The 22864-nt window shown below is 47.8% G+C and overlaps 1 protein-coding gene across 3 annotated transcripts in view; it reads right to left on the minus strand.

Annotated features, from left to right (window-relative positions):
• The window catches only part of AFAP1 (actin filament associated protein 1), a 100481-nt gene that overhangs the window by 44912 nt on the left and 32705 nt on the right, over positions 1-22864 (minus strand). For all 3 annotated transcript variants that reach the window (XM_087828385.1, XM_016195798.2, XM_016195797.2), the window contains exons 3-6: positions 13936-14064; positions 10810-10907; positions 6934-7042; positions 2417-2628 (exon numbers count right to left, since the gene is read on the minus strand). In XM_087828385.1, the coding sequence (XP_087684511.1) occupies positions 2417-2628; positions 6934-7042; positions 10810-10907; positions 13936-14062 (546 nt within the window). In that variant the 5' untranslated portion in view covers positions 14063-14064. The remainder of the gene's footprint in view (positions 1-2416; positions 2629-6933; positions 7043-10809; positions 10908-13935; positions 14065-22864) is intronic.

The raw sequence follows: 22864 nt of genomic DNA on the forward strand, positions 1-22864 counted from the left end.
GCCAAAGTCAGGCAACTAAACAAATGGCAGACCCAAGACTCCAGTCCCAACCCAGATGAGTCCCACGCTCCTGATGCTAAGCCATCTACTGATGAAGGGATGGATAGATACCTATTTTTCAGAAATAATTATTTACAGTTCCAAAACCATGGCTCTTGAATGACACATGGATGGAATACATCCACTTTTTAAAAATTACAACTGATGGTTGCCCTGTTTCCACATTCTAAGTGAAAAGTAAACTAACAATACAGAAAAGAAACTTTATAGCTTATATTTTTTCTTAAGCCAAACGCCTCAAAATGACTATGTCATCAGTGATCTGATAAACTGCCACTGGGAAGTGGTTATAGTGGGACTCCCAGGGCAGCTGGCCCTGAAGCAAGGCAGCAGCAGGACATTTACTCAGGTGCCCTTAAGAGCAACACCTGTAGGAGAGAGGGCAGGAAGTAGGACCGGTGGGGAAGCTGCCACGTGGTTCACTGAAAGGCCTGTGGGCACCCCACAGGGCTCTGGCACTGGAATGTGCCACGAGCTGCCCCACGACACTGGGCCTTCACAGCATGGCATTGATTGCACTGGATCAGAGCCACTGGGAAGGGAGCATGACCTTGGATGAGCTGTCTTCCAGGATCCCTCCCGGCAAGAGAGGGAGCAGGTCCTTGAGGCCTGAAGGGGCTCTGGGCACATCCAGTGTCCACCAGAGAGTTGCCTGGATGCCAAGGGGAACAGGTTCTGGAAGGTTCTGGAAGGGTATACAAGAAGCTGGTAATGGTGTGCCTGAGGGAAGACAGACTGGAACATTTAAAGCAAGAGATCAGCTTTCTGTTTTCCATTTACAGTTTCTGTGCTGTTTAAACTTGGAGAGCATTTGCTTTTATTGTCACTGCTAATCTTTTCTTCAGTGTCAACAGGGGTCATCTGGGCAGTTGGATCATGGGCCATTTTTGAACCAAAAAAAAACAAAAAACCCTTCATAATAAAAATAACTAACTTTGACTCTGCACTTTATCAAAGACAGTGCTTTCACAGGGTTTTCCATTAATTTCCTCTGAAGTATTTACTGCTCCTCTCAGTGGTAGGTATTAACATTCTGGTTTGAGGATGGGACTTTGGGCAGGAGATAGAGGAAATGAAGAAAGAGGGGAAGGAGTGGAGACAGGCGGAGTAGAGGGGCACAGCGAGGGCGGCACCTCCCGATCGCTGACCCTGCACACAACAGGCTCCCATGTGTCAGAGCTTCTCACAAGAGTCACCAGTGTGTTTTTAAAACATGTATGTAGCGTGCCCGCATCTTGCAGCCATTCGGTCGGCTGTTAATAAAGCACCATGTTACTTTTTCATCTTCTTTCCTTTCTTTACTGTAAAATTCCACCATGGCGTCATTTTTGGCATATTCTAAATTTGGGAGATTTTAGGCTATACATGTGGAAAAATCATGTACTCTCATTGTTTAAAAAAAAAATAAACAAAACCATTCATTAACAGATATACAATGTCCTGAGAATCCAGTAAAATAAGATTATCATAATCCACAGGTGTATCTATAAAAGAGTGACCTGCTCCTCTAAACAGTGATACAGATAAAACATCACTTCTCGTGTACTGTTTTAATGACACGGCTTTGAGTGATTTTTTTCTCAAGGTTCATTTGAAGGAAAAACAAAAGGCAAAAACAAATTCATAATTCTAATAATCCACTGAGGTGTCTAAAGCTGGGAAGGAAGGTGGGGATGGGAAGGGAGAGAGGGAGGGGCCTCACACGGTCCTCGAAATGGGCTTGCTTCCCTAGCAGGGTCCCTGCTGCAGCAGCACCTCCAGCAGAGGGCCTGTTTCTAGCCCCTGCCTCTCCACTACTTACTTTAGCTTCCTATTCGGCCTCTCAGTTGAAAGAAAAAGAAAGAAAACAAAAGAGAAGAAAGGGGGGGGGAGCAGAGATGGGGAGAGAGAGGAAGAAAGCAAGCAAGCTGGTCTTTAGCTTTCCAGAAGAATTTCCTGTCCTGGCCACGCTCCCTACAAGCAGCGCAGGCGCCCTGCTCCACTTCTGACCTGGCTCTGAGGAATCCACTGACTCACTACAAATGAGAAAATCCATCCTGCAGCTTCTGGCAAGTCAAGCTCTATGCCTTCCCACTGACACAAACCGCAGACACTGCCTGCCGGGAGGGGAGGGTTCTGCCCTCTGCTTGCTTTAGGGGGCTGGCGGAACCTCCGCATTAAAGACATAGCCACGTCCTCCAGCACCGGCTCTCGGCCTGTGGGGCCAGCGTGGGACGCCTCAAGTTCTCCACAAGGGCTGAGGTCTGTGGGCCCCCGCCCCCTCGCTGATGCTAGCTTTGTGGGTATAAGCACAAGGTGAGACTGTTGAGAAAACCCTGCCTCCTACACACGAGAACAACCGTTTGCAAGGTTTTACCAGTAGTTTGGTGTCTTTGATGACGCAGAGCAACTTGGTCCACTGTCCGAAGCGCTTCTTGCGCAGCAGGAAGGCACAGATCTTGGCGTCCTTCACCAGGTCCATGGAGGCCTCCTCCGAGGGCCACTGGTGCCGAGTTTTCTTCCCCTTCCCATCCTCCTCCTCCTCGTCATACGATTCGTATGAGCTACTCATCGCGTCCGAGTCATAATCTGTCAGAAATGGACATAAAGGTGAAGGCCTCCTGACAAAAACCTTTTCTGGGCTTGGGTGTGCCATTCTACCCGTCGACAAGGACAGCATCTGCACTCAGTGTGCTGGGGAAATGTTAATTAATAAAAAGAAAAAACAGCTCCTAGCCTTGGGCAGCCGAAACACAATGGAGAGTTTTAAACTAAAGGGGCTAACAGTTCTGTATGGAGAGAAACCATTTCTAGACTGTTCAGTACTGGCCGGGCACTTGTCAGTACTCCCTGCTTGTGGGATCCTTGCTGGGCGAGCATTACCCCCATTCTGCGGCACGCCCCACACCAAGACCCCCGCCACAGAGGTCCCTGTGCTCCTATGCCCGCACCCCCATGTTAAAGTCCTCTCTGGGCTGCAGTGTCCTACTCCCTGTGGGCACCGCCACGCACACAAGCCCTTCCTAAGGTTCTAGATCCAGCGCAAGGCACCCCTCTCCTCCAGGTCACCCTCGGAGCTTTCCAAGGCATTCACACACCCCCATTCTGCAACACGTTAACACTTACATTCACACGCTGAGGCTCCGGCCCCGTGTGGCTGTGTTTGGAGAGAGAGCTTTTTGAAGATAACAAAAGCTGAATGAGGTTATGTGAGTGGGTCCTACTCTGAGAGGACTGGTGCCCTTTTAAGACGGAAAGAGGGAGAGATCTCGAGCTCTCTTTGCCATGTGAGGACACGGAGAAGGTGGCATCTGTAAGCCGGGAGGACAGCTCTCACCAGACCCGACCATGCTGCACTCTGGTCACAGACTCTTGCCTCCAGAACTGTGAGAACGTAAATCCTATTGCTTTGTCACTCAGTCTGTGGCATTTTGTTGTGGCTGCCCGAGCTAAGACACCAGGCGAAACGTCCCTCCTGGTTGCTTCCACCCAACATGAAGCCTGTTCCATGGCACTGTCATTGCTGTTTGTCTGTCTGTCTCCCACATCAGGCCGTAAGACCCCCGAGGGGAGGGTGATCTTATTGGAAATGGTCGTCCCAGCAGGTACAAAGCACCTGGCACAGGCGAGTACACAAGTATTTGCAGGAAGAAGAACTGTTAAGTGAACGTATAGTACACCTACGAAGCCCTGGAGGGATGCTGGCATGGACAGTGACTAACAGACACCAGTGATGGTCAGTGTTACTACTAACGTCAGCCCTGCTGGCCCACAAGCTCCTTGAGGCCCTGTCCAATTCCTCTCTGGGTCCCCTCCACCCTGGATGCATCTGGAAGGCACTTGCTTTTGAAACACGTTTGAGGAATGAACACCTGAGCAATGACAAGTGACAGATAAGGAGAAACTTCGGCTGAAGCAACTGGTTGCACAGTTTAGCGAAAGTGGCAGAAGTGGCAGCCCTTCTACAGAACAGAACTCACATTCTGCCCACTAGAACTGAGCTCTAATTTGTACTCTGTAGTCACGCTTGCATCTTAATTCCCTCACAGAGAGCCATTACTAAGAGGGGAAAAGAAAGACTGGAAGTCGAAGTGGAAACTTAAACATGTTTTCATGCCTGGAGAGGGGACTTTGGTAACAGTGTTGAGAAAGGGCTGAGATGGAGTGACAGAGAGACAAGGACCGGTTAGGCCTGTGTAACACTGTTGCTAAGGATGCCGAGCCTGCACCAAGAAGAGTGTGGGAGGGGGCATTGAGGACCATGGTCACAGGCCACCGTGGGCATGAATGAGACAGGACAGCCCAGACTGTCACCTGTGCTGCTGCTGCACGGGAGCCGTGCCACCTGCACAGGGGAGGTGGAGGGGGTCATACATACAGCTGTGACGCTGCCTGGTGGTAGGAGTGAAGGCTGAATTAGGTGTGAGTTATTGTGTATGATAAACAAATTCTTTTCTTTACCTCTCCCTCCTCCAACCATCTAAAGTAAGTGCTAAGAGTAGCTAACTGTGGCTCTCAACATTTAAGTTACAGGCTCTCGATGGGGACAGTGTGACTCAGCCAGGAGAGAATGGCCATACCCCCAAAGCAGATGAATGGACTCTGTCCTCGGGGGGAGTCAGGGAGTTTCCGTGATGCAGACAGTGGTTGCGTGATGCTGTGCTGAACTGTGATTTTGCTGTGTTCTTTACTGGGAAGTTCGCTGTGGTAAGGAGAGGTACATGGGTACCAGGCTAACAGAAGATGAACGGTGGTGGTTTTCTAGTGTATCAACTCAGCAAGGCTGGAAGGATATTTCCCCAAATTCCTGTTCTTGGACAATTCTGGGTTCGGGCTGGCCGCAGGAGAAATTTGCGCGCCATCTGGAAGGCAGCAAGGGACCGCTGCCAGCGCTCTGAAGGTCCGCACAGGTGCCAGGCGTGGCACAGCACACGTCCTGGTCACTGTCTGCTGTCCTCTGTGTTGGCGTGGGCAATCACTGGGCCTGCAGCTCCCGCAGGCTCTCTTCTGAGTCCCGGGCCAGGTGCTGCAGCTCTGTGGGACTGCTGGTCACCCACACACCATTGTTCCTCTTCCCTAAGCTTTATCCAGCCTTTCTTTCCCATGGCCGGTCCCACCAGACACGCACCAGCCTGCCACAGGGCTCCTCCTCGGGTCCCCATTGGCACACGGTCTTTCTCCCACAACAAGACATCTCCTCCATGACACATGAGGTTCTGATGCACGGTTCAACAGGGCTGTCGCAAAGTCCACAGTAAGGGAAGGTAGTGTGACCCAGCCTGACCTGCAGGCAGCTGGCTCTGCCATTGTTCTTGGGGGTGGGGCAGTTTATTTAAAAGTAGACATCTGATCAAAGCAGCATGGGTGCCAGCACTGGGCCTTGCTCTTCCCCGAGCACCAGTCCCTGTCACTCCTGCTTCTGGAATTAGTTCAACAAAAGACATCCAACAGTCATCAGCTGAGGAATGGCCTCTCTGAAGGACAGGACATGACACACCAGTGATGGGGGTGCTCCTCAGGCCAAAAGGTACCAAAGGCCCCCGAAGTCAAGCATAATGTCCCAGACGCTGGGAAATACCCTCATCAAAAGTGTTTACTCACTGCTATTAGAGAAAGGAATCCAGTGTAGTTCTGGATTACTTCAAGCCACGTGACTTCTGTGTGTGCTTCCTAATTAACTATCTTCTGAAGCAGCAGAGACAGAAATTACTTGAATTTTTCCCAAATAGTCCTTAAATGAAAAAGAAGCTGAAGAATTTAACTTACAGATCTCAGCACCGACGTTTCCTAACCTCCCTGCCAGACTGTCCCTGTTCTCCTTCAGGGTCTGACAAATATTTATTGATACTGGGCTCAGGGCTTGTTGGGACTTTCCCAGGAGCTGAGGACACAGGCCTGGTGAGCTAGACAAGGCCCCCTTGCCCTCTGGGGCCTACTGTCCTGCTGGCCTGGGCTCAGTCCATTCCTCCTCACAGTCAGAAAACAGGCTGGATGGGGGGGTGATCCTCTAACAACCAAGTGAGGCTCTGCTTATCTACTGCTAGGGAGAAGAGCAGCAAACTCAGTCTCTGTGTAGCAGAGACCAGGTGACAAAGATGATGACCACAGGGCAGGACTGCATGAGAGGTGCACAGGGAGACGGAAGGTGGGTGCACCTGCAGAGGTGCACTGGTGGAGGTAATACACCTGTGCCTATTCCTGTGCTGCAGCTCTTCCTATTATAAGAGCAGCCACTGCACCCCCTCGGTGGACACATACTCAGACCTTAAGCTTCATCACGAGGCAGCCCCACACCACCTGACAGAACATTGAGGAGAATTGATGCCCATGACGCAGGGCCCATCCCAGAGGCAGTGCTGAGAAGACTGTCACTGTCCCCATGTCATCCTGTATCTGTGAAAGCTGGGGTCTAACAAGGAGGGAGGGGCCTCAGAGAGTCCCCATGCAGGTGGCTAATGAGTCGTGTCAAGACAGCTCTAACTCAGGCGGAAATGTCTGGGAAAGCCTGTCTGAATGACAGCAGCCTCCATGGAGATGTTTATTTGCACCCAGTGACTCTCAGCCCTGTGGACACTCAGCATGGCATAGTAAACACAGGCTACGGGGATAGGCCCTCATGGGTGGGGGCGCACACCCATAAGGACAGGCCACAGAAAGTCCTTTCCCTTCTAACCACAGGAAAGGGGTTTCACTTGGAATCATGTTTCCACAGCAGTGAGCTCTCACTCTGCTGAGTCACAACAACCTGAGTTCCCTGAGGGGCTTGGAAGACACTTTTGACTTTTCTGAGCCCTCTCTGTACCTACCCTGCACATCCACAGTGCTAGGGAGGCCCTGTCCCCTCGTGCCCAGAAAAGCCTGGGCTCCCCCACAACCCACAGGCCCATCACTCACTTGATGTGATGTATTCTGGAGCTTTCCCGGGACTCAGTGGCACGGCCTCCTCATAATAACCTTCTGGAAGCGAGGACGTCGGCAGCGGGGGCGGCCCGCTGTCAGGGGGCTGGGAACAAAAGGAAATGACAGGGCGTCACGAGAGGAAAATGCTGTGTTTCCAACCAGCAGGTGCTGGCGGCAATTTCTCTTTCCTTTGGACCGTCTCTGGCAAAGAAGAACATCACCCTGCAAAGAGGTTCTGGAGTTCATGCCTAACTGGGTCTCAGTGACTGTCCTGTTCATGTCCCGCCTAGCCTGGCCTGGCCACATGCCACTCTCCCACCACACTACCAACAGTGACCAGCTGTGCAGCCCATGTCCTGAGAGCACCTTGTAAACCCAGCTCAGGCACCAAATCTCCTTCCCAAGCAGAAGATGGTAATGTACACCCCCAGAACTGGCACAGGTGCCTCTCTCTTTGTCCCCAAAACTATCCCCACACCACTGACCCGCCAAGGTCCCCAGGGCTGGCTTCTTCTCCGAGGCCCACCCCACTGATCTGGGTGCTCTGGGAGCACTGGCACCGTTCAGATCCACCTGGTGCTCATCACAGAGTCGGACCAGGTAAACAGGGACTGAATGAACGAGGAGGCGTCCCACCATCTCACCACACTCCTAACACTGCCAGGGACCCTGTTACAAAGGAAAGAGGAAGTCATCTCTGAGCCATTCTCTACGCGAAACTGCGAATTTTCTCTGGAGAAGGAATCTGATCCTTACGAACACATTCTTGTCAGGTTCTTGTCAGACTCTGAGATCACGGTCCCAGAGTGCCGGAACCGTGATGTAGAACACAGGGGAGCGGCAGGCTTGGGACTCGCCAGGCTCCACATGTCTTAGGACCCCAAGGAAGCCCCCTTCTGCTCCCCAACTCAAGGACTCTAATGTCGACCAACCTCTCTTCCTACAAACACCTCCAGGTTCACTGGTCATCCCTCACTCACTGGTCCTGATGCCAGTGGAAAGGGCTGCAGGAAAGGAGAGCCAGCACTGGCCCAATACCTGCCGTTTGCCTGGCACAGCACAAAGTGCCAGTGCTCTGGTCACAGGCTGCAGCAGCCAATCCATCCAGGAGCCTTCGAGGTAGAATCTACAGCACCTTCTGTTTCACAGACATGGGAAGTGATGCTTGGGGTCACTGAGTCTGTCCAAAGTGGACGCTACTCAACCACAGAGCTGGGGTTGCAAACACAGGTCTGTCTGCTAAAGATCTTTCTCATTTTCATGTTCTATTTCCCTTCTGTCACCTGGTCACACTACCTATATTCTGTAAACAAACTGCAAAGATGTTGCTGAGAATAGAACAGAGCCCCCAAACTGAAGGTCCATCAAGTTAAGCTCCAAGTAGAACAATGTTCCAAAGAAATTGTAAGGCGTTTATAAATGAAGTCTCCAGAATGTGAAATCACCCCACTTCCCATGTAGCTCGGCGCTGACTCCAAGCCCTAGTGATGACTCATCGCCACTGTGCATCCAGCCCACCCTTCCTCTGGCCAGATGGAGAGAGATGGCTCACTCATGCCCATTTGCACTGTATCCCTTCCCGTAGCGAAGGCAGTGTCCCCTCACACCCAGTCCTGTTCCCTAACTAGTAAGCCCGATGCCTCTGCATTCCTTGCCCACAGCTGGCTTCTGGCTGCATTGCTCTGGTCTCACGCGGCCCAAGCCAGGCCCCTCACTTCCTCCTGAAGAGGCAGTGCCTCCAACAGAACCTGAGATCCGCGCTCGGCCCAGGCCCCGGGCAGGGTCTGAACAGGAGTCTGTGCAGGGGTTAAAATCTCTGCTTGTTGCTCTTGGAAAAGAGCTGTTTGATTCACTGAGTGTCTCTATTCATGAAATGGAGGGTGTTTCAACTTCCTCTGAATGTGTTGAAACAGTCATATTATTCACGTCCAGGAACACATTGTGGAGAGCTGACTCAAATGGATCGGCACAGACTCCCTTCCAGGGGCTGCAAGCAATGCACAGACATGTTCTGTGAGCTGTTCCCTCTCTAAGCTGATGGGTTTCTTGCCAGACTTTCAAACTCTACTGGTGGCCATGCATTTGGCACAACCTTTCAATGGGCATGCCCTTAGATCCCATAATTCCACTGCTGAAAATACATGCCAAGAAGGTCAAATGGTCACGTTAGCAAAAATGTATAAAGATGCTCAATAAATGTTAGTTTAGCAGAACCTCACATCTAAATGTCCGCCAAGAGAAGCTTGCTTAGAAACAAAGACACCCCTGGGTGGACATTAAAGGGCCCACACATCTCTACAGCCATCTGCTTGAAAAATCCCTGCTAGATGCCATTCCATGAAGGGAAACAGGTACTGTGCTATGCTTACATACCTACAGACAGGAGGACTTCATCAAAATGCTAACATGTGGTTGCCTCTTTTTTATGCATATCTGTATAGCTTGGATTCTCTATATAGTATTTATCATTTTTAATATCAGGAAAAAAATTAAACTATTTTCACTTTGAAGTAATAACCCTCAAAAAATAGAGGAGCACTCTCTCTCTCCAAAAGGATCTGCATTCCACTCCCAAACACCACCTGTCCTTGAACCTGCCACAAGTCCCCAGCCACTGGGCAGAGGGGTGTGGTTTGTTCAGGCAAACATGGGAGAGGCTGGAGAGGCACCACCTGTGAGGTCTGCCACTGCTTAGAGCAGGGGTGGGGAACCTTTTTTCTGCCAAGAGCCACTTGGATATTTATAACATCATTTGTGGGCCATACAAAACTATCAACTTAAAAATTAACTCTAGTAGTTTTATAGCAAGTAACAACATGGCTTGGAGGTGGCATGGCTTGGCTGCCACAACCCCAAGCAGTGTTGCTGACAACAGGCTGGATGTGAAATTCAAAGAACAGAGCTTGAACAAATCACACATCTTCACTGGGCCCCAACCTCCCTTTAGGAATGATGGGTATGCATCCTATTCACATGTTCTCAGTTAATGTGGGGGGTTCTCTGAGATCAAGGTGTCAGGATTAAATAAAATTATAAGTGAAAAAATAACAAGCATGATCCAGATACATGGCAGGAATGAGTAGGGGCTCACTTCCTCTGTGCCCCCTAAAATGGCTATTACTGAGCACCCACTGGGCATCAGCCACGTGAGGGGGCCCAGGTAGGACAAAAATAAACAAGATACGGCCCTGCTTTCCTGCAGCTCTAATCCTGGGGTAGAGATACTTAGAAGAATTGTAGAGGAAGTGAACATTAGGAAGAGAATTGTCAAGCAACCATCTTTGCTCTAACTTTGAATGAATGTCCAGTTCCCCTGAGTAAGCAATTCAGAAAGCGGCGAAGGGCAGAAAAGGGTGAATGGGACAAGAAACCTGCACATGTGAGCAGGCCCAGACTGGGGTAGTGGCAAAGAACTCCAGAACGAACTCTGAATGCATAAGATCAAATAAAGTGCATATTCCTGGAATATGTATATATTTTTCTCCTGACAAAAAAAAATTTTTTTTTTTTAATCCCAGAAGAAGCATAGTAAGAAATATCAAAGTTTCAGACTAAGGCATTCAAATGCAGTTAACCCAGAAAGAGGGTCAAAGTCCCTGGGCTCTACTGTCATAGTTTTGCCTGCTAAATCCTCTGATTTCTTAAAATCTGAGAACAGATTTTCATGGACCTATAGCTGCAGTAATTTTCATAGAAACACCTGCCTCCTGAGGGAAGGACACTTCCAGCCTCCCGCTCAGAGTTCCTAGCAGCTCCTACAACCCTCAATAGAGGCTTCTTTCCTTCCAGAATTGGGCTGTCACCACCTGCCCTGGAACTGAAAGTGAGCCAGGTGACCAGTGACCTTGCTGTGAGGGCGGGACAACTCACCAGCCAAGGCTGCGGTATCTCCGGCAGAGGCATCTGGGGCGGGGCCGGCAGGCTGCTGGGGGTCTCCTGCTTCGGAGCATGGTCTTTCACTTCAAAACCTGAGGGGTCAACCAAAACCAGAAGACTGGGTGAGGAGGAGGAGGCGGCACTGCATCAGCTGTCACTTCCTCAGCCCTGTGCTAACTCTTCACAAACACTATCTCTGATCCTTCTCGACAACCCTGCAAAGTAGGTGTTTCTGGTCTCCATTTTATAGGAGAGCCTATGGCTGGCAAAAATGGTTAAAGAACCTAACTGAAGTATTAACAGGTGGCAATGACGGAGCTGGTAGCAAAGCCCATATTCCCCCACTGTGCTACGTGGCCTCTCAAGGACAACTTGCTCACCTGAATTCCTACTCGGGTTGGCACCTACCCATGTACTAAGGGGGCACATAGTTTCCTGGGAATCAGTAAGTGTGTATTAAGTGCCCTCTTAAACTCAGGTACTGTAACAGACATACTTTATTACTGGCATGGCTGATACAAGCTAACCCCCTCAGGGCACTCATATTCCAGCTGGGAAGGCAAGTATATATACAACTGACTCTCAGAAAACGTGGTGAGCACTATACCAGTGAAGGCAAGAAGAAGGAGCTAGATTTAATTTGGGCACAGTACTATTTATATGCCAAGAGCTCACCTGGAAAGACCTAGTAAAACAATCACTTAACAATGATCATCTATAAATGAGTCAAGCACAGTGCTACAGGCTATCGGAAAAATATGGGAAGTCAAAGTCCCTGACCTCCAGAAGCTGCAACACAGACCAGAATACTGGCAGAGAACTGGAAACAATAAACAAAGGAAGGAAAGGAAAGAAGGAAAGGAGGGAGGGAGGGAGGGAGGGAGGGAGGGAGGGAGGGAGGGAGGGAGGGAGGGAGGGAGGGAGGGAGGGAGGGAGGGAGGGAAATGGAAACACTACCACTAAAACAGTCAGTGGGTGAGTTTTAAGCAAATTAAAGAGCTAAGGAGAGAATTAGTGAATTGGAAAATATCAGAAGATACATCAGAATGAAGCATAAATAACCAAAGGATTGGAACTCATTGGACAGAGGAAGAGAGGAAGGGAAATGGGGGAAAAGACAGCAACTCCTGTGGCAAGAGGCCCTAGAATGGCTGAGGGAAGGGTGTACACAGAGGGAATGAGCTTGAAGAGAAATGCTATCGGAGTGTCTACTGTGGGTCAGGCACTGTTTGGACATACATTATCTCATTCAGTTCTGACAACAATCTTCTAGGTAGGTGCTCACATCTGCCCTTTTCACAGAAGAAAAAACCGAAGTGTAAAGAGATTAAGTGACTTCTGCAAGGTTACATGCTTGGTGACAAGCCAGGAACCAAAACCAGTTAGTCTACATTGCATCTGACCTTTAAGAAGCTCACTGAGTTTTGGTGCAGTATCAACGAAGAATACTCAAGATTATCTGAAGAGGCATCAAAATACTCTTTTCCAACCACATACCTGTGTGGGGCCAGAGTAGACACACATGGAAGAGTCCAGGCAGGGAAGCAACAATATCCTTTCAATAGTGAACACTTCATACTTGTCCCCAGAACACAGTCCTGATCCTGTGCTCCCATCTGCCCAGGGCCTCATGTGGCTACCAAATCCCTCAACCCGAGATCCAGAATGCACATCTAACTGTGTCATACCATGGCTTCATACACTGAAAACCAATGAACTGTACACTTCAAATGGGTAGAGTATGTATGTGAATTATACCTCAATAGAGCTGTTGAAAAGAAACCCTTACATCTCATCCAGCTGTCTCCTACAGAGTTTCCCAGTCTAACCTGGGATCCTCCAAGAACTGGCCCTGCCCTGCCCCACTTTCTCACTGAACTGAACTGGATTCCCTCCTAGGACTCTCCTTACATGCTAATGCTTGCCACAACATACTTACCAGGCTTACCACTACTTGCTTTTCTGTCCTACCCACTGGGCATAAAAGCAGGCCTGAGGCTGCTCTCTCTACAAGGGCCTGCTTGCAAGGATGGCCCTTGGCTGGTATCTGGGAACATGGACTTCAGAAGTGCTGCCATCATCCCTAATTGCCAAGGCTGGTTCACTGTGCCTAGACTGTTTGTGCAAAAAATGTGGTTTACACCAAACACCGGCTGTGGTAGTGAATTTTGTGTGAGCTTGACTGGGCTGAGGGATGCAGAGAGAGCTGATGGAACACTGTTTCTGGGTGTCTGGTAGGATGCTTCTGGAAGAGATTAGCATTTGAATCAGTGAACCGAGTGAAGGGGCAGCCCTCTTCCACATGGGTGGACATTATCCAATCAGTTGAGGGACCAGGGACCACAAAAAGGTGGAAGAAGAGCAAGCAGGCTCTCTCTGTGAGCTGGGACATCCTACTTCTCCTGCCTTCTGACACCAGCTCTCGAGCTTTGGGACTCAGATCAGGACCCACGCCATTAGCCCTGATTCTGAGGCCTTCAGACTGAGACTGAGTTCCACTGTCACTGTCCTGGGTATCTCCTTGCAACAAGGTCATGGGCCTTCTCAGCCTCCATAACCACATGAGCCGACCCCTAAAGTTAATCTCCTCACTTGCTCTCTCTCTTTCTGTCTTAGGAGAGCCCTAATAAACCTGCTTTCCTGGGAGTCTGGAATTTTGGTGGCACACAGATTGCACGTTTGTGTTGCTGAGGGAAGAGTTGCGTGCTGTGTGACACTCAGGGAGAGATCGGCATAAGGAAGCTACACATGGACTCCTCCAGACCATGCCTATCTTTCCCCTGCATCCTGGCTGGGCACCCTCAGTACTCCTGTAATAAATCCTGGGCATGAGAAGGTACAACTATATGCTGAGTACTCCTCGTGAATCTCTGAGTATTGGGGTGCTCTGGGGGCCCCCAATACACCCACTCTTCCTTTAGGCTCCTTAAAGGCTTTATCTTTCTACACTGAGAGACTACTGCAGTCCCTGGCACATAGTAAAACCTTTGATGACAACTTGATGACTAAACAAACCCATAAGTTAATAAACAAATGAGTATGTTTTAGGAAAGGGTGGAGGTGAAGGTGGTTCGGAGGCTCAGGAGACTGGGGGGAGGACGAGAGTTCAGTGAGACATACCTTTGGACGACTGTATCCGCAGCAGGATGTCCGTGATCACTGCCTTCTTCTCCCTGACAGTTGATGTTAGATATTCATGGTCCAGAAGTTCAAGAAAGAGACGAAGTTCAACTATTAACTCCTCCATTGCTGAAAACAAAGGACGAAGGTACTATTAGACCCACTGATTTCCAAATGTCAAAATATAAATGCTAGATTTGACTCAAAGCATTTCATGTCCAGCTTGATGGCTGAATTTTTACTCCAACATTAAAACAAGTTTGCTGAAAACTGGGTCCACTAACAGACTCATGCATCCTCTTCTGACAAATGTGCTACTCCTCCACTTGTGCTTGAGGCAACAACGTTGAGCTGGCAGATGCTCCAGAGCCATGTTGCCAGCAGATGGGAGTCACGACCCAAACGCCTGACATCATCACGGTGTCAATTGCACGATATTAAATTTCAATGTCAAGAAGGAGATGGTAGTTTCAAATGCCAAATAGTTTTCCAATAATCACTAGGACATGGTTTTGGAAACTCAACACCCGACTCTACTTTTATAGGGCTGGCTCCATCCCCAGGCAGGCTGTGCACGTGTTTATACAGTTATGACAAAGGGTGCTGGCTGCAAGGAGGACTTACAAAGCGTGCGTAGGCCTGGCTTCCCATCATGTCTTCCTTCTAGGGCTGTGGCAGCCTCTCCCTCTCACATCCACAGCTCTGAATTACGTGGCTGATGTCAGCACGTTTTAAGTCATCAGAAAGTTTTAAATCATGCTGCCTACCTCTGATGGACTCCTTTCAGGGAGCCCGCAGATCAAGCTATTCTCATAATAGTAAGACATTACTCGCCTTTTTCTGCACTGATGGTGCAAATGAGAGGTGCCTAACCTGCTGAAGTCTTAGTCAAAGCAGTGACACTAAACTGTCCTGGTGGTCACTGCATCCTCACCAGACACCCATAGTCCAAAAACTGAAACAAACGCTACTTTCTTCACTTGGAATGTCTCTGCTGACCCTGATGAAGCAGGAAAAATCACTGCTTTCATTAAATCCCAACCCTGAAGACACACCTTTAATACCCGGTGGAATGAGTAGAAAGTGCGAGTGAGCCACTTCTGCAGCCTGAGATAGCCTGGCTGTCTAGAGAGAAAGTGTGACTTTCTGATTCATATCATGCAGTGTGTTGACACTGGGAAGGTCCACCCCACTCAGTCACACAGCCACACATGGGTGAGATACACCTAACGTGGATCAGGCTGAAATTCTCTAACCTAACAAACTGAGTTGCTCTTTCTGATACAGCTTGAGTCCACACTGCAGCTGACCTTTAAAAAACTGGCACTTGTCGGATATTGGTGTAGTATCAAAGAAAAACATCCACAATTTTCCGAAAAGGCACCAAAATACTCTCTTTTCCAACCACACATTTGTGTGGGGCCAGATTTTCTCATGTACTGCCACCAAAGCAAGGTTTTGTAGTGATGGGAACGCAGAAGCATGTGGGAGAGCCCAGGTTGCCTCTATGAAGCCAATACTGCAAGGACCTACCTGCAGAAACAGCAACAATGCACTCTCACAAGCTCTCTCATCTGTTAAGTATGGCTATTTTTCATAAATGTATATTATTTCTTAAATGAATTAATATCTCAGAAGTCTGCCAGTTCTAAATGCTAGTATGGTAAATATCTATAGATATTCCCACATAAATAACAGCTCTTTGGGGCTTTCAATCCATATTTCGAGACCAAAAAGTTCTAAACAAAAAAGTTCGAGGACCACTGGTTTATGACATCCTTTTCAAATGTACTTACTATTCTACAGTCTACAACACCTCCCACAACTGAAGACCCCATGACTGAGGCCAGCATGTGTAACTACCAACAGATACACAGCATCTGACCAATGTAGTGTCTCAAACCAATGGGGAAATGATAGAGTCAGGACAACTGGTAGTAACTGGGAAAAATAAAATAAAATTGAATACTTACTTTACATCATATACCAGGAAAAAACTATAAAGATACTTGAGAATCAAATATTTAAAAATATTTTAAAATGCAAGCATCAAATATTAAGCACCAAATGCAATCAAATATTTAAAAATATTTAAAAATGCAAGCGTTCAAGTCCTTGAGGAAACAGCAGGTGAATTCTTTTATAATCTTGGTATGGAAAAGATTTTCTAACTACTGCTCAGATTCAGATGTAAAATGAAAAGACTAATCAAGGAGGCTACATAGAAATAAAAGCATGAGGCCTGGACAGCAGACGGCATGTCCTCTTTCCTCCTTCCGCCTGTCCCATGACCTTGGGGAGTAGCACTTCCGCTGCCTGCCTGCCATACACCGCTCTTCAAGCTGACAGTCTCTAGAGGCTGGGGCACTGGGGACTGTTGTTTCATAAAACCCCATCTCATGTCCCTGAGGACCACTGGGCCACATCTGAGGCTCCAATTAAGACAGACTGTGAAACATGGCTGGCCCCAGAACCAACCTGCATTTCAGGAAACTGCCCTTGTCCCCTATCTTCTTTTTAATGACTTCTCCTGACCTTGTATCAGATTAACCAGCTGCTGCTTCTTTGCCCAGACCCATCTCCTTCCCTCCCCGCCTTGCGTCACTCTGTAGCTCTTCTGAAAGCATCCATCAGGTTGCTTTTGGCATTGACCTTGGCACTCTCTGCTGCTCTCTATAGGTGTGACCTAACCTGCACATCCTTGTCTGGTCCCTCACACACACACCAACCTCACCTCTTTAACCAGGTGCCTCTTGCCTACCTACCCATCAACACTCAGCTCTGTTACCAGCACCTCAGCCTGCCTTCACCATATCTCACATCACATCATAACTGTGGGTGAATGTCTGCTCCACCAGTCAGCAGGCAGTGTGAAGTCAGGGACCGCATGTGACCTCTCCGTGCACCTAGATGCCTAGCAAGACGCCTGCCAGGGAAGCAGCACCCAACAGACACTCAATATGTGTTTGCTGGGTTCACTCACTGTTTGTTTCTAAATCTCCACAACAGACCAAATTCCTGAGATTTGTTTGGAAGAGAAAGTTGCAGAGAAAAATACCAGAGACCTTCCTCTCAAGAGTAACTGTGTCTCCTATGGTATTTTTAGAACACACACATCAAAAGCAGTGCAAGACAGATTCTGACAAGTTCATTTTCTCAAATGAGCTGATCACCTCCTGGACAGGGCCTTCTCTGCTGAGACCTCGGGCGCCTTGTGAGGATACTCAGACGTGTGCTTGGTGAGGGACTCAGAACTCATGTGGCAGGGAAGCAAGGAGCTGCCACTCAAGGGAGGCACTACATATTTTCCCTTATAGGGTTACAGTGAAGACTCTCAGAGCAGTTCCTGCAAACACATCCACAGGCCTCTGCACATAATCTAACTGGGCTGCCCAGAGGTTGACCTGGGAAATCTCAGAGCAAGCGGCACCGCATCAGATCCTATCTGGCTGGAAAGACATAAGACTCCAGATGACTGACTGTATCTGCATGTCTGATGACGGAGCACAAGCCCCCCACCTCTTTGATTCCCAGACCCTTGTCTAGAGCGTGGGGACAACAGCTACATGCCCAGCAGCCTGCTGTGGGGAGCCGACAAAAGCCTGTGAATAGAAGCTTGTGACTTCAGAGACAGTCACTCAAAGCTGGTTTCATCCAAATCTGAAGAGGGAAAGCAAGGCCTCTGCTTGTTACTCCTGTCTGAACAGGACTGACAGTCGCAGCTCAGTCTCAGCACTGGCCCTGAATCTGAACATGAACCTGTAACACAGTTGCCCACATCCCAGAGGAAAGCCTGCATTTCTAGAAGGGCCTGTATGCCTGTCTATTCTGATCCTGAGAATCGGTCTTTCTGCACTATTCAGAGCCAGTGAGGAGTTCCCCAGAGGAATCACTGTAAAAGTCCACAGAACACATTCTTTTAGGAAGATATCATGATTCGCACAAGTCCGATTAATATGTGGACGAATGACTTAAGCCCTAAGTAAAAACATCCTCCCATTGTTTTGTAGAAGGCAAGAGACAAAGCCCAGACCCACACATGCTGTTACTAATCACAGTGATATATGTGACTGGAAAGCACTACAGGGCCCACACCTCCTCATTCTGAAGCTGATTCCTAGGCTGGCAGGTCAGGACTCTTGCTCAAAACCAAGCTGGTTGCTCACCAAAGTTTTAAATATGATACTGAGAGCATCGTATTTTCATCTCATTTACATCTGTTCCATTTAATTCAGTAATAAGTTGTTAAACACCAACCATGTTCAAGACACTGTACTCAAAATTTAAAGGCAAGCCCCTGACACTCCAGCTTCACAGTGTAGAGGCAGACCAACATGTGGACGCATAGAACCACTGTTCCATGAAAGGGAGAGGTTTTCAGAAAAAGTGGCCTCGATGAATCTCCATTTTTTAGAGATAATTCCGGAGCAGCGCTAAGGATGACTGGTGTAGGGAGAGGTCGGAGCAGAAAGAGGCAGGCCTACCCGAGGGAATATGAAGAATGACAGCAATAGCAGGATGGAAAGGAAAATGCAAATTTAAGTTCTATTTACTGTAAGATATTTTAAATATTTATCTAAAAATAACAACTCATTGCACAAATGTTTAGGTGCCTAAGTGTGGGGCATATAATAATAAGCAAAACAAACATAATCTCTACATTCAAGTTAGAGACAGACAGTATGCAAGGAAATACAAACAGCCAGAAATGAAGGGGACTCTGTGAAAATGCATGTAGCCAACAACTTTATGTTAGATTTCTTAGTTCCAAATCCCTACTTCATCTGAAGTCATCTGCACTTAAGAAAGACTTTGTATTCACAAAAGCCAAAGATGGGAGCAGCCCAAGTGTCCCCTGACGATGGGTGGATAACTGTAATGTAATCAGTCCACATAGTGACATATTGTTCAGCCTTCACAAGGAAAGAAACTGACACCTGCTGCCACATGGATGAACCCTGAACACATTATGCCAACTGAAACAATTTCGGCACAAAAGGACAACTATTACATGATTCCACATATATGAGGTCCCTAGAATAGTCAAATCCATAGACACAGAAAGTGGAATGGTGGGTGCCAGGGCTGGGGAGGGGGACAGGAGCTATTTTAACAGGCAGAGTTTTAGTTTTTCAAGATGAAAGGAGTTCTAGAGACAATGGTGGTGACGGCTGTATAACAATGTGAATATACTTAATGCCATTGAACTAGACACTGAAAGTTAGTCAAAATGGCAAATATTATATTATATAATATAACTATATAATGCAAAAAACATGGTTCCATTTCCCCAGCCCATGAACACGCGAGGGCTCCCAATCACCCACTGAACACAGTTTTCAACCTTGTCCAGCAGTGAATCCCCTTGTCAATCTGGCCTTGTTCCTTATAAACCCACCACCTTCCATACTCCGCCTCATGTCTCCGTGTGGCCTGACCCAGCTTCTACTCATTCCTGTCAGAACACTCCTCATGCCCCTGCCTCTGACCCCAGCTCCTGCTTTCTGAAACACGCCTGCCCTGGCACGCATCTTCTCTACAATCCAGATTCTCTAAGGGCCCCAGATGCCTCCTGCTCTGCAAAGCCTCCACAAACCAACTCACTGCAGGCTGAATGCCTCTTGTCCATTCTTCAGTTCCTCGTCTGTCTACTCATTTGCCAATGTCTCTATAAAATAGTAAGCTCCTTACTAGCAAGGAACCATTAAAAAGTGAAAGAGAAAGTAGTTCTGTTTGTAATAGCATTAAAATGCATGAACTACTAAAGGGTAAATTTAACAAAACACATGGGAGGCCCTCCACTGACAGCTACTAGCCAAGGTGCTGAGGAACCTCATGAAGACTCAAAAGGAGAAATGCCATGTTCATGTGTTAGAAGACTCCACACTGCTAATATGCGAATTATTCCCCCCAAAATGAATATACACACTTGGCACAATCCCAACCAAGATCTCAGCAGCATTTTTTGCAAAAATGCTGAACAAAAAACAAAACAAAAACAAAAACACCCCACACAAACTAATAGGCATATTCTAAAATGCAGAAAATGAAATGAGGTATAGCAGCCAAGCACTCGGGGAAAAGAACGATGCTGGAGGACTTAAATTAAGCACTTCCAAGGCTAATTATAAAGCTAAAATAATCAGTCCAGCGTAGGGTTGGCATTAGGATAGATCAGTGAAACAGAACAAAGTCCAGAAATAAACCCACACATAAATGGCCAATTGAGTTTTGACTAAGATGCCAAGGTTCAGTGGGGAGAGGACAGTCTTTTGAACGAATGGTGCTGGACAAGTGGATATCGACAAGGGAAAAACTGAGCAGCACCCTTGCATCACACCGTATACAGAAATTAACTCAAGTGGATCAGAGCGCTAAATATGAAAGTAAAACTATAAAACAGCTAGACAAAAACATAGAAATTATCTATGAATTTGCAGTAGGTCAAGATTCCTTAGGACACCAAAAAGTACTAATATAAAAAAAAATTAATAAACTGGACATTGGGGAAGAAATTATTAAGAAAATACGTGCAACATGTGTGTGACAAAGTGCTGACACCACCACACAGACTACTGAGAACATACACAAAGAACAAAAAAAAACAGGCAGAGGAGGCACAAACATTTCCACAGAAAAGACACAGCGACCAACAAGCACAGGAAAGGGGCTCATCTCATTATCTCAGGTTAGTGCGACTCTCCTATACGCCCAGGAGAACGGCCAGGAGGACAACCCTGCTGAGACCCAGCCTTGGCAGACTGCAGAGCAGCGGGAACCTTCGTCCTCACTTGCTGGGAGCCCACACGGGACAGTGCGTTAGAGAGCAGTCTGGCAGCCTCTTACAAAGTTAAATGTACACTTGCCATGTGATCCAGGAACTAACTAGGTATTCACCCAGCAGAAGTGATTGCATCCGTCCACATGAAAACATCAGCAGTTTTGCTGAGAACCACCAAGAACTGCACACAAGCTAAATGGCCACGAAGAAATAAGCGGAAGAATGAACTGTGATATACGCATTCAATGGAAAATGTCTTACAATAGTAAGAAACTATCCATATGCATAACTCAGATGCATCTCAAAAAGGAGCTACATGAAAGAAGCTAGACACAGGAAAAAAGGCACACTGTGTGAACCCACTGCTATGAAATTCTAGAACTAGTAAAACTAACCTGCAGTGCAGGCGGCTGCCTGGGTCTGGGGGGGATGGATGTGTTCTTTTGCCTTCATGGACTGGGACTGTGGGCAGAAGACCAGCACATTCAAGGTAGAGAATTAAGAGTCAGAGGGAAAACCCTACTTGGTCAAGGTGAGGTAGAATCAAGCAGGAGACATACTGCATGTTGTATCTGATAATGCTAGATAAAAGGAATTCACCTATGGAAATTCACCTAGGTAAGATCTAGGTAACTGGAATTTAAAGAAAAGATTTCGTCACGCAACAGCAATAAACAGGAAACAGGATCGCTGAACTGGCTGAGTACATTAGGGGCTAGCTCTGTTTCTGTAAAGAACGAGCCGAGTTCCTGAGAGCAAAGAGAGCCGGGAAGCCCTAAAGACCTGAGCTCTTGAACTTCCCGCAGGCTGTTTCATCTTTATCCATGAAAGGGTTTTTCTTCTCAGCAAAGGAAGGAGTAAAAACAAAAGGGAAAAAGGAAAGGAAGACTGAACTTAGAAACCTGGTCTCATTGAACACAACAGGCTCTGATGCTAAAGCTCAGGGAGAACCAGGAGAGAGGAGGTAGGGGAGAAAGAGGGAGGTCCAGGATCATTAGGATTCTTGGCCAAGCTGTAAAATACATTTCCAGTAACAGACACAATAAATATTTTCTAGTAAACATTATCATTTTGCACTTCCGAGGAGACTGCATGCATCTCCCCAGACCCTATTTTGTGTGATTAAAAAGCCTAACCTAAGTCATCTGAAGCTGTAACTTTACCTCTGGTGGAGGAAGTGGAGGCAGCAGCTTCCAGGAACCTCTGAGTCACTGGCCTTTTCCACTGAGTGAACCTTAATCACCTGTAACCCCCAGACCATTTTCTAACAGCACCTCTGAGATGGCATCTGCTCGGCATTCTGGCTTTGCCTTCTGACAATCCCGAGGTTCTGCAATTCATGCATTTTGGGCTGCTCTCTGATCCCAGACGGCTGGGCTGACACTGCGACCATCAGTCTAGAGGGATGGGAGGAGGGGTTCACACGAAATATTGGGGTGTAAATACCCTCCTCAAGACTCACAGGCGGCAGGAGAGGGAGGGTCCAAGCATATGGTGTGAAACAGATAAAACGAATACTTCCAACCAATGAGAGCTTTAAACGTCATCAGTTATAAATGTCTCACACAGGAGAAACCGAGGCATAGAGCTGGAGGGGTTTCCCAGCTCCGCTGCAAGGGAAGTACCTTCAGTCTAGTATTCTGAACTGATCTAGGACTTTGCACACCACCCATTAGTGGGCCCTAATACCCTTCTGTCAGGAAAATAACACTGAGTTATGACTCTTACAAGATGCCTGAAAAGCCTCCACCACTCTAAAGTTGTGTTGTTACACTTTCAGTATCAAAAATCTGAAGATAAAAGAATTTTTAAAATGCTTCCTTTCTGTCTCCATGCCCTGAACCAGTGCTTCTCGACTTTCCTGGGAACACAGCTCAGTTGGGGCTCTTGTTAGGATGCAGATCCTGATTGCCCAGGTCTGGGTGGGCCTGAGAGTCTGCATGTCTGACGAGCTCCCAGGGGACGCCCTGCTACTGGTCCATGGTCCAACTCTGAGCAGCCGGGCCCTGCACCATACTGAATCTGAGAGCGTATTTCAAATGCAGGGGTGAACCACAACAGCGATCCTTAAGTAAGGGATATGCCGCTGTCCGCACTCACTTGCCACCCGTGACCTCACGAACACCATGGTCTGCCACAGGAAAGAGC

The sequence above is a fragment of the Miniopterus natalensis genome, chromosome 1 (genome assembly GCF_054644295.1).
Source record: "Miniopterus natalensis isolate mMinNat1 chromosome 1, mMinNat1.hap1, whole genome shotgun sequence".
NCBI classification, from domain to species: domain Eukaryota; kingdom Metazoa; phylum Chordata; class Mammalia; order Chiroptera; family Miniopteridae; genus Miniopterus; species Miniopterus natalensis.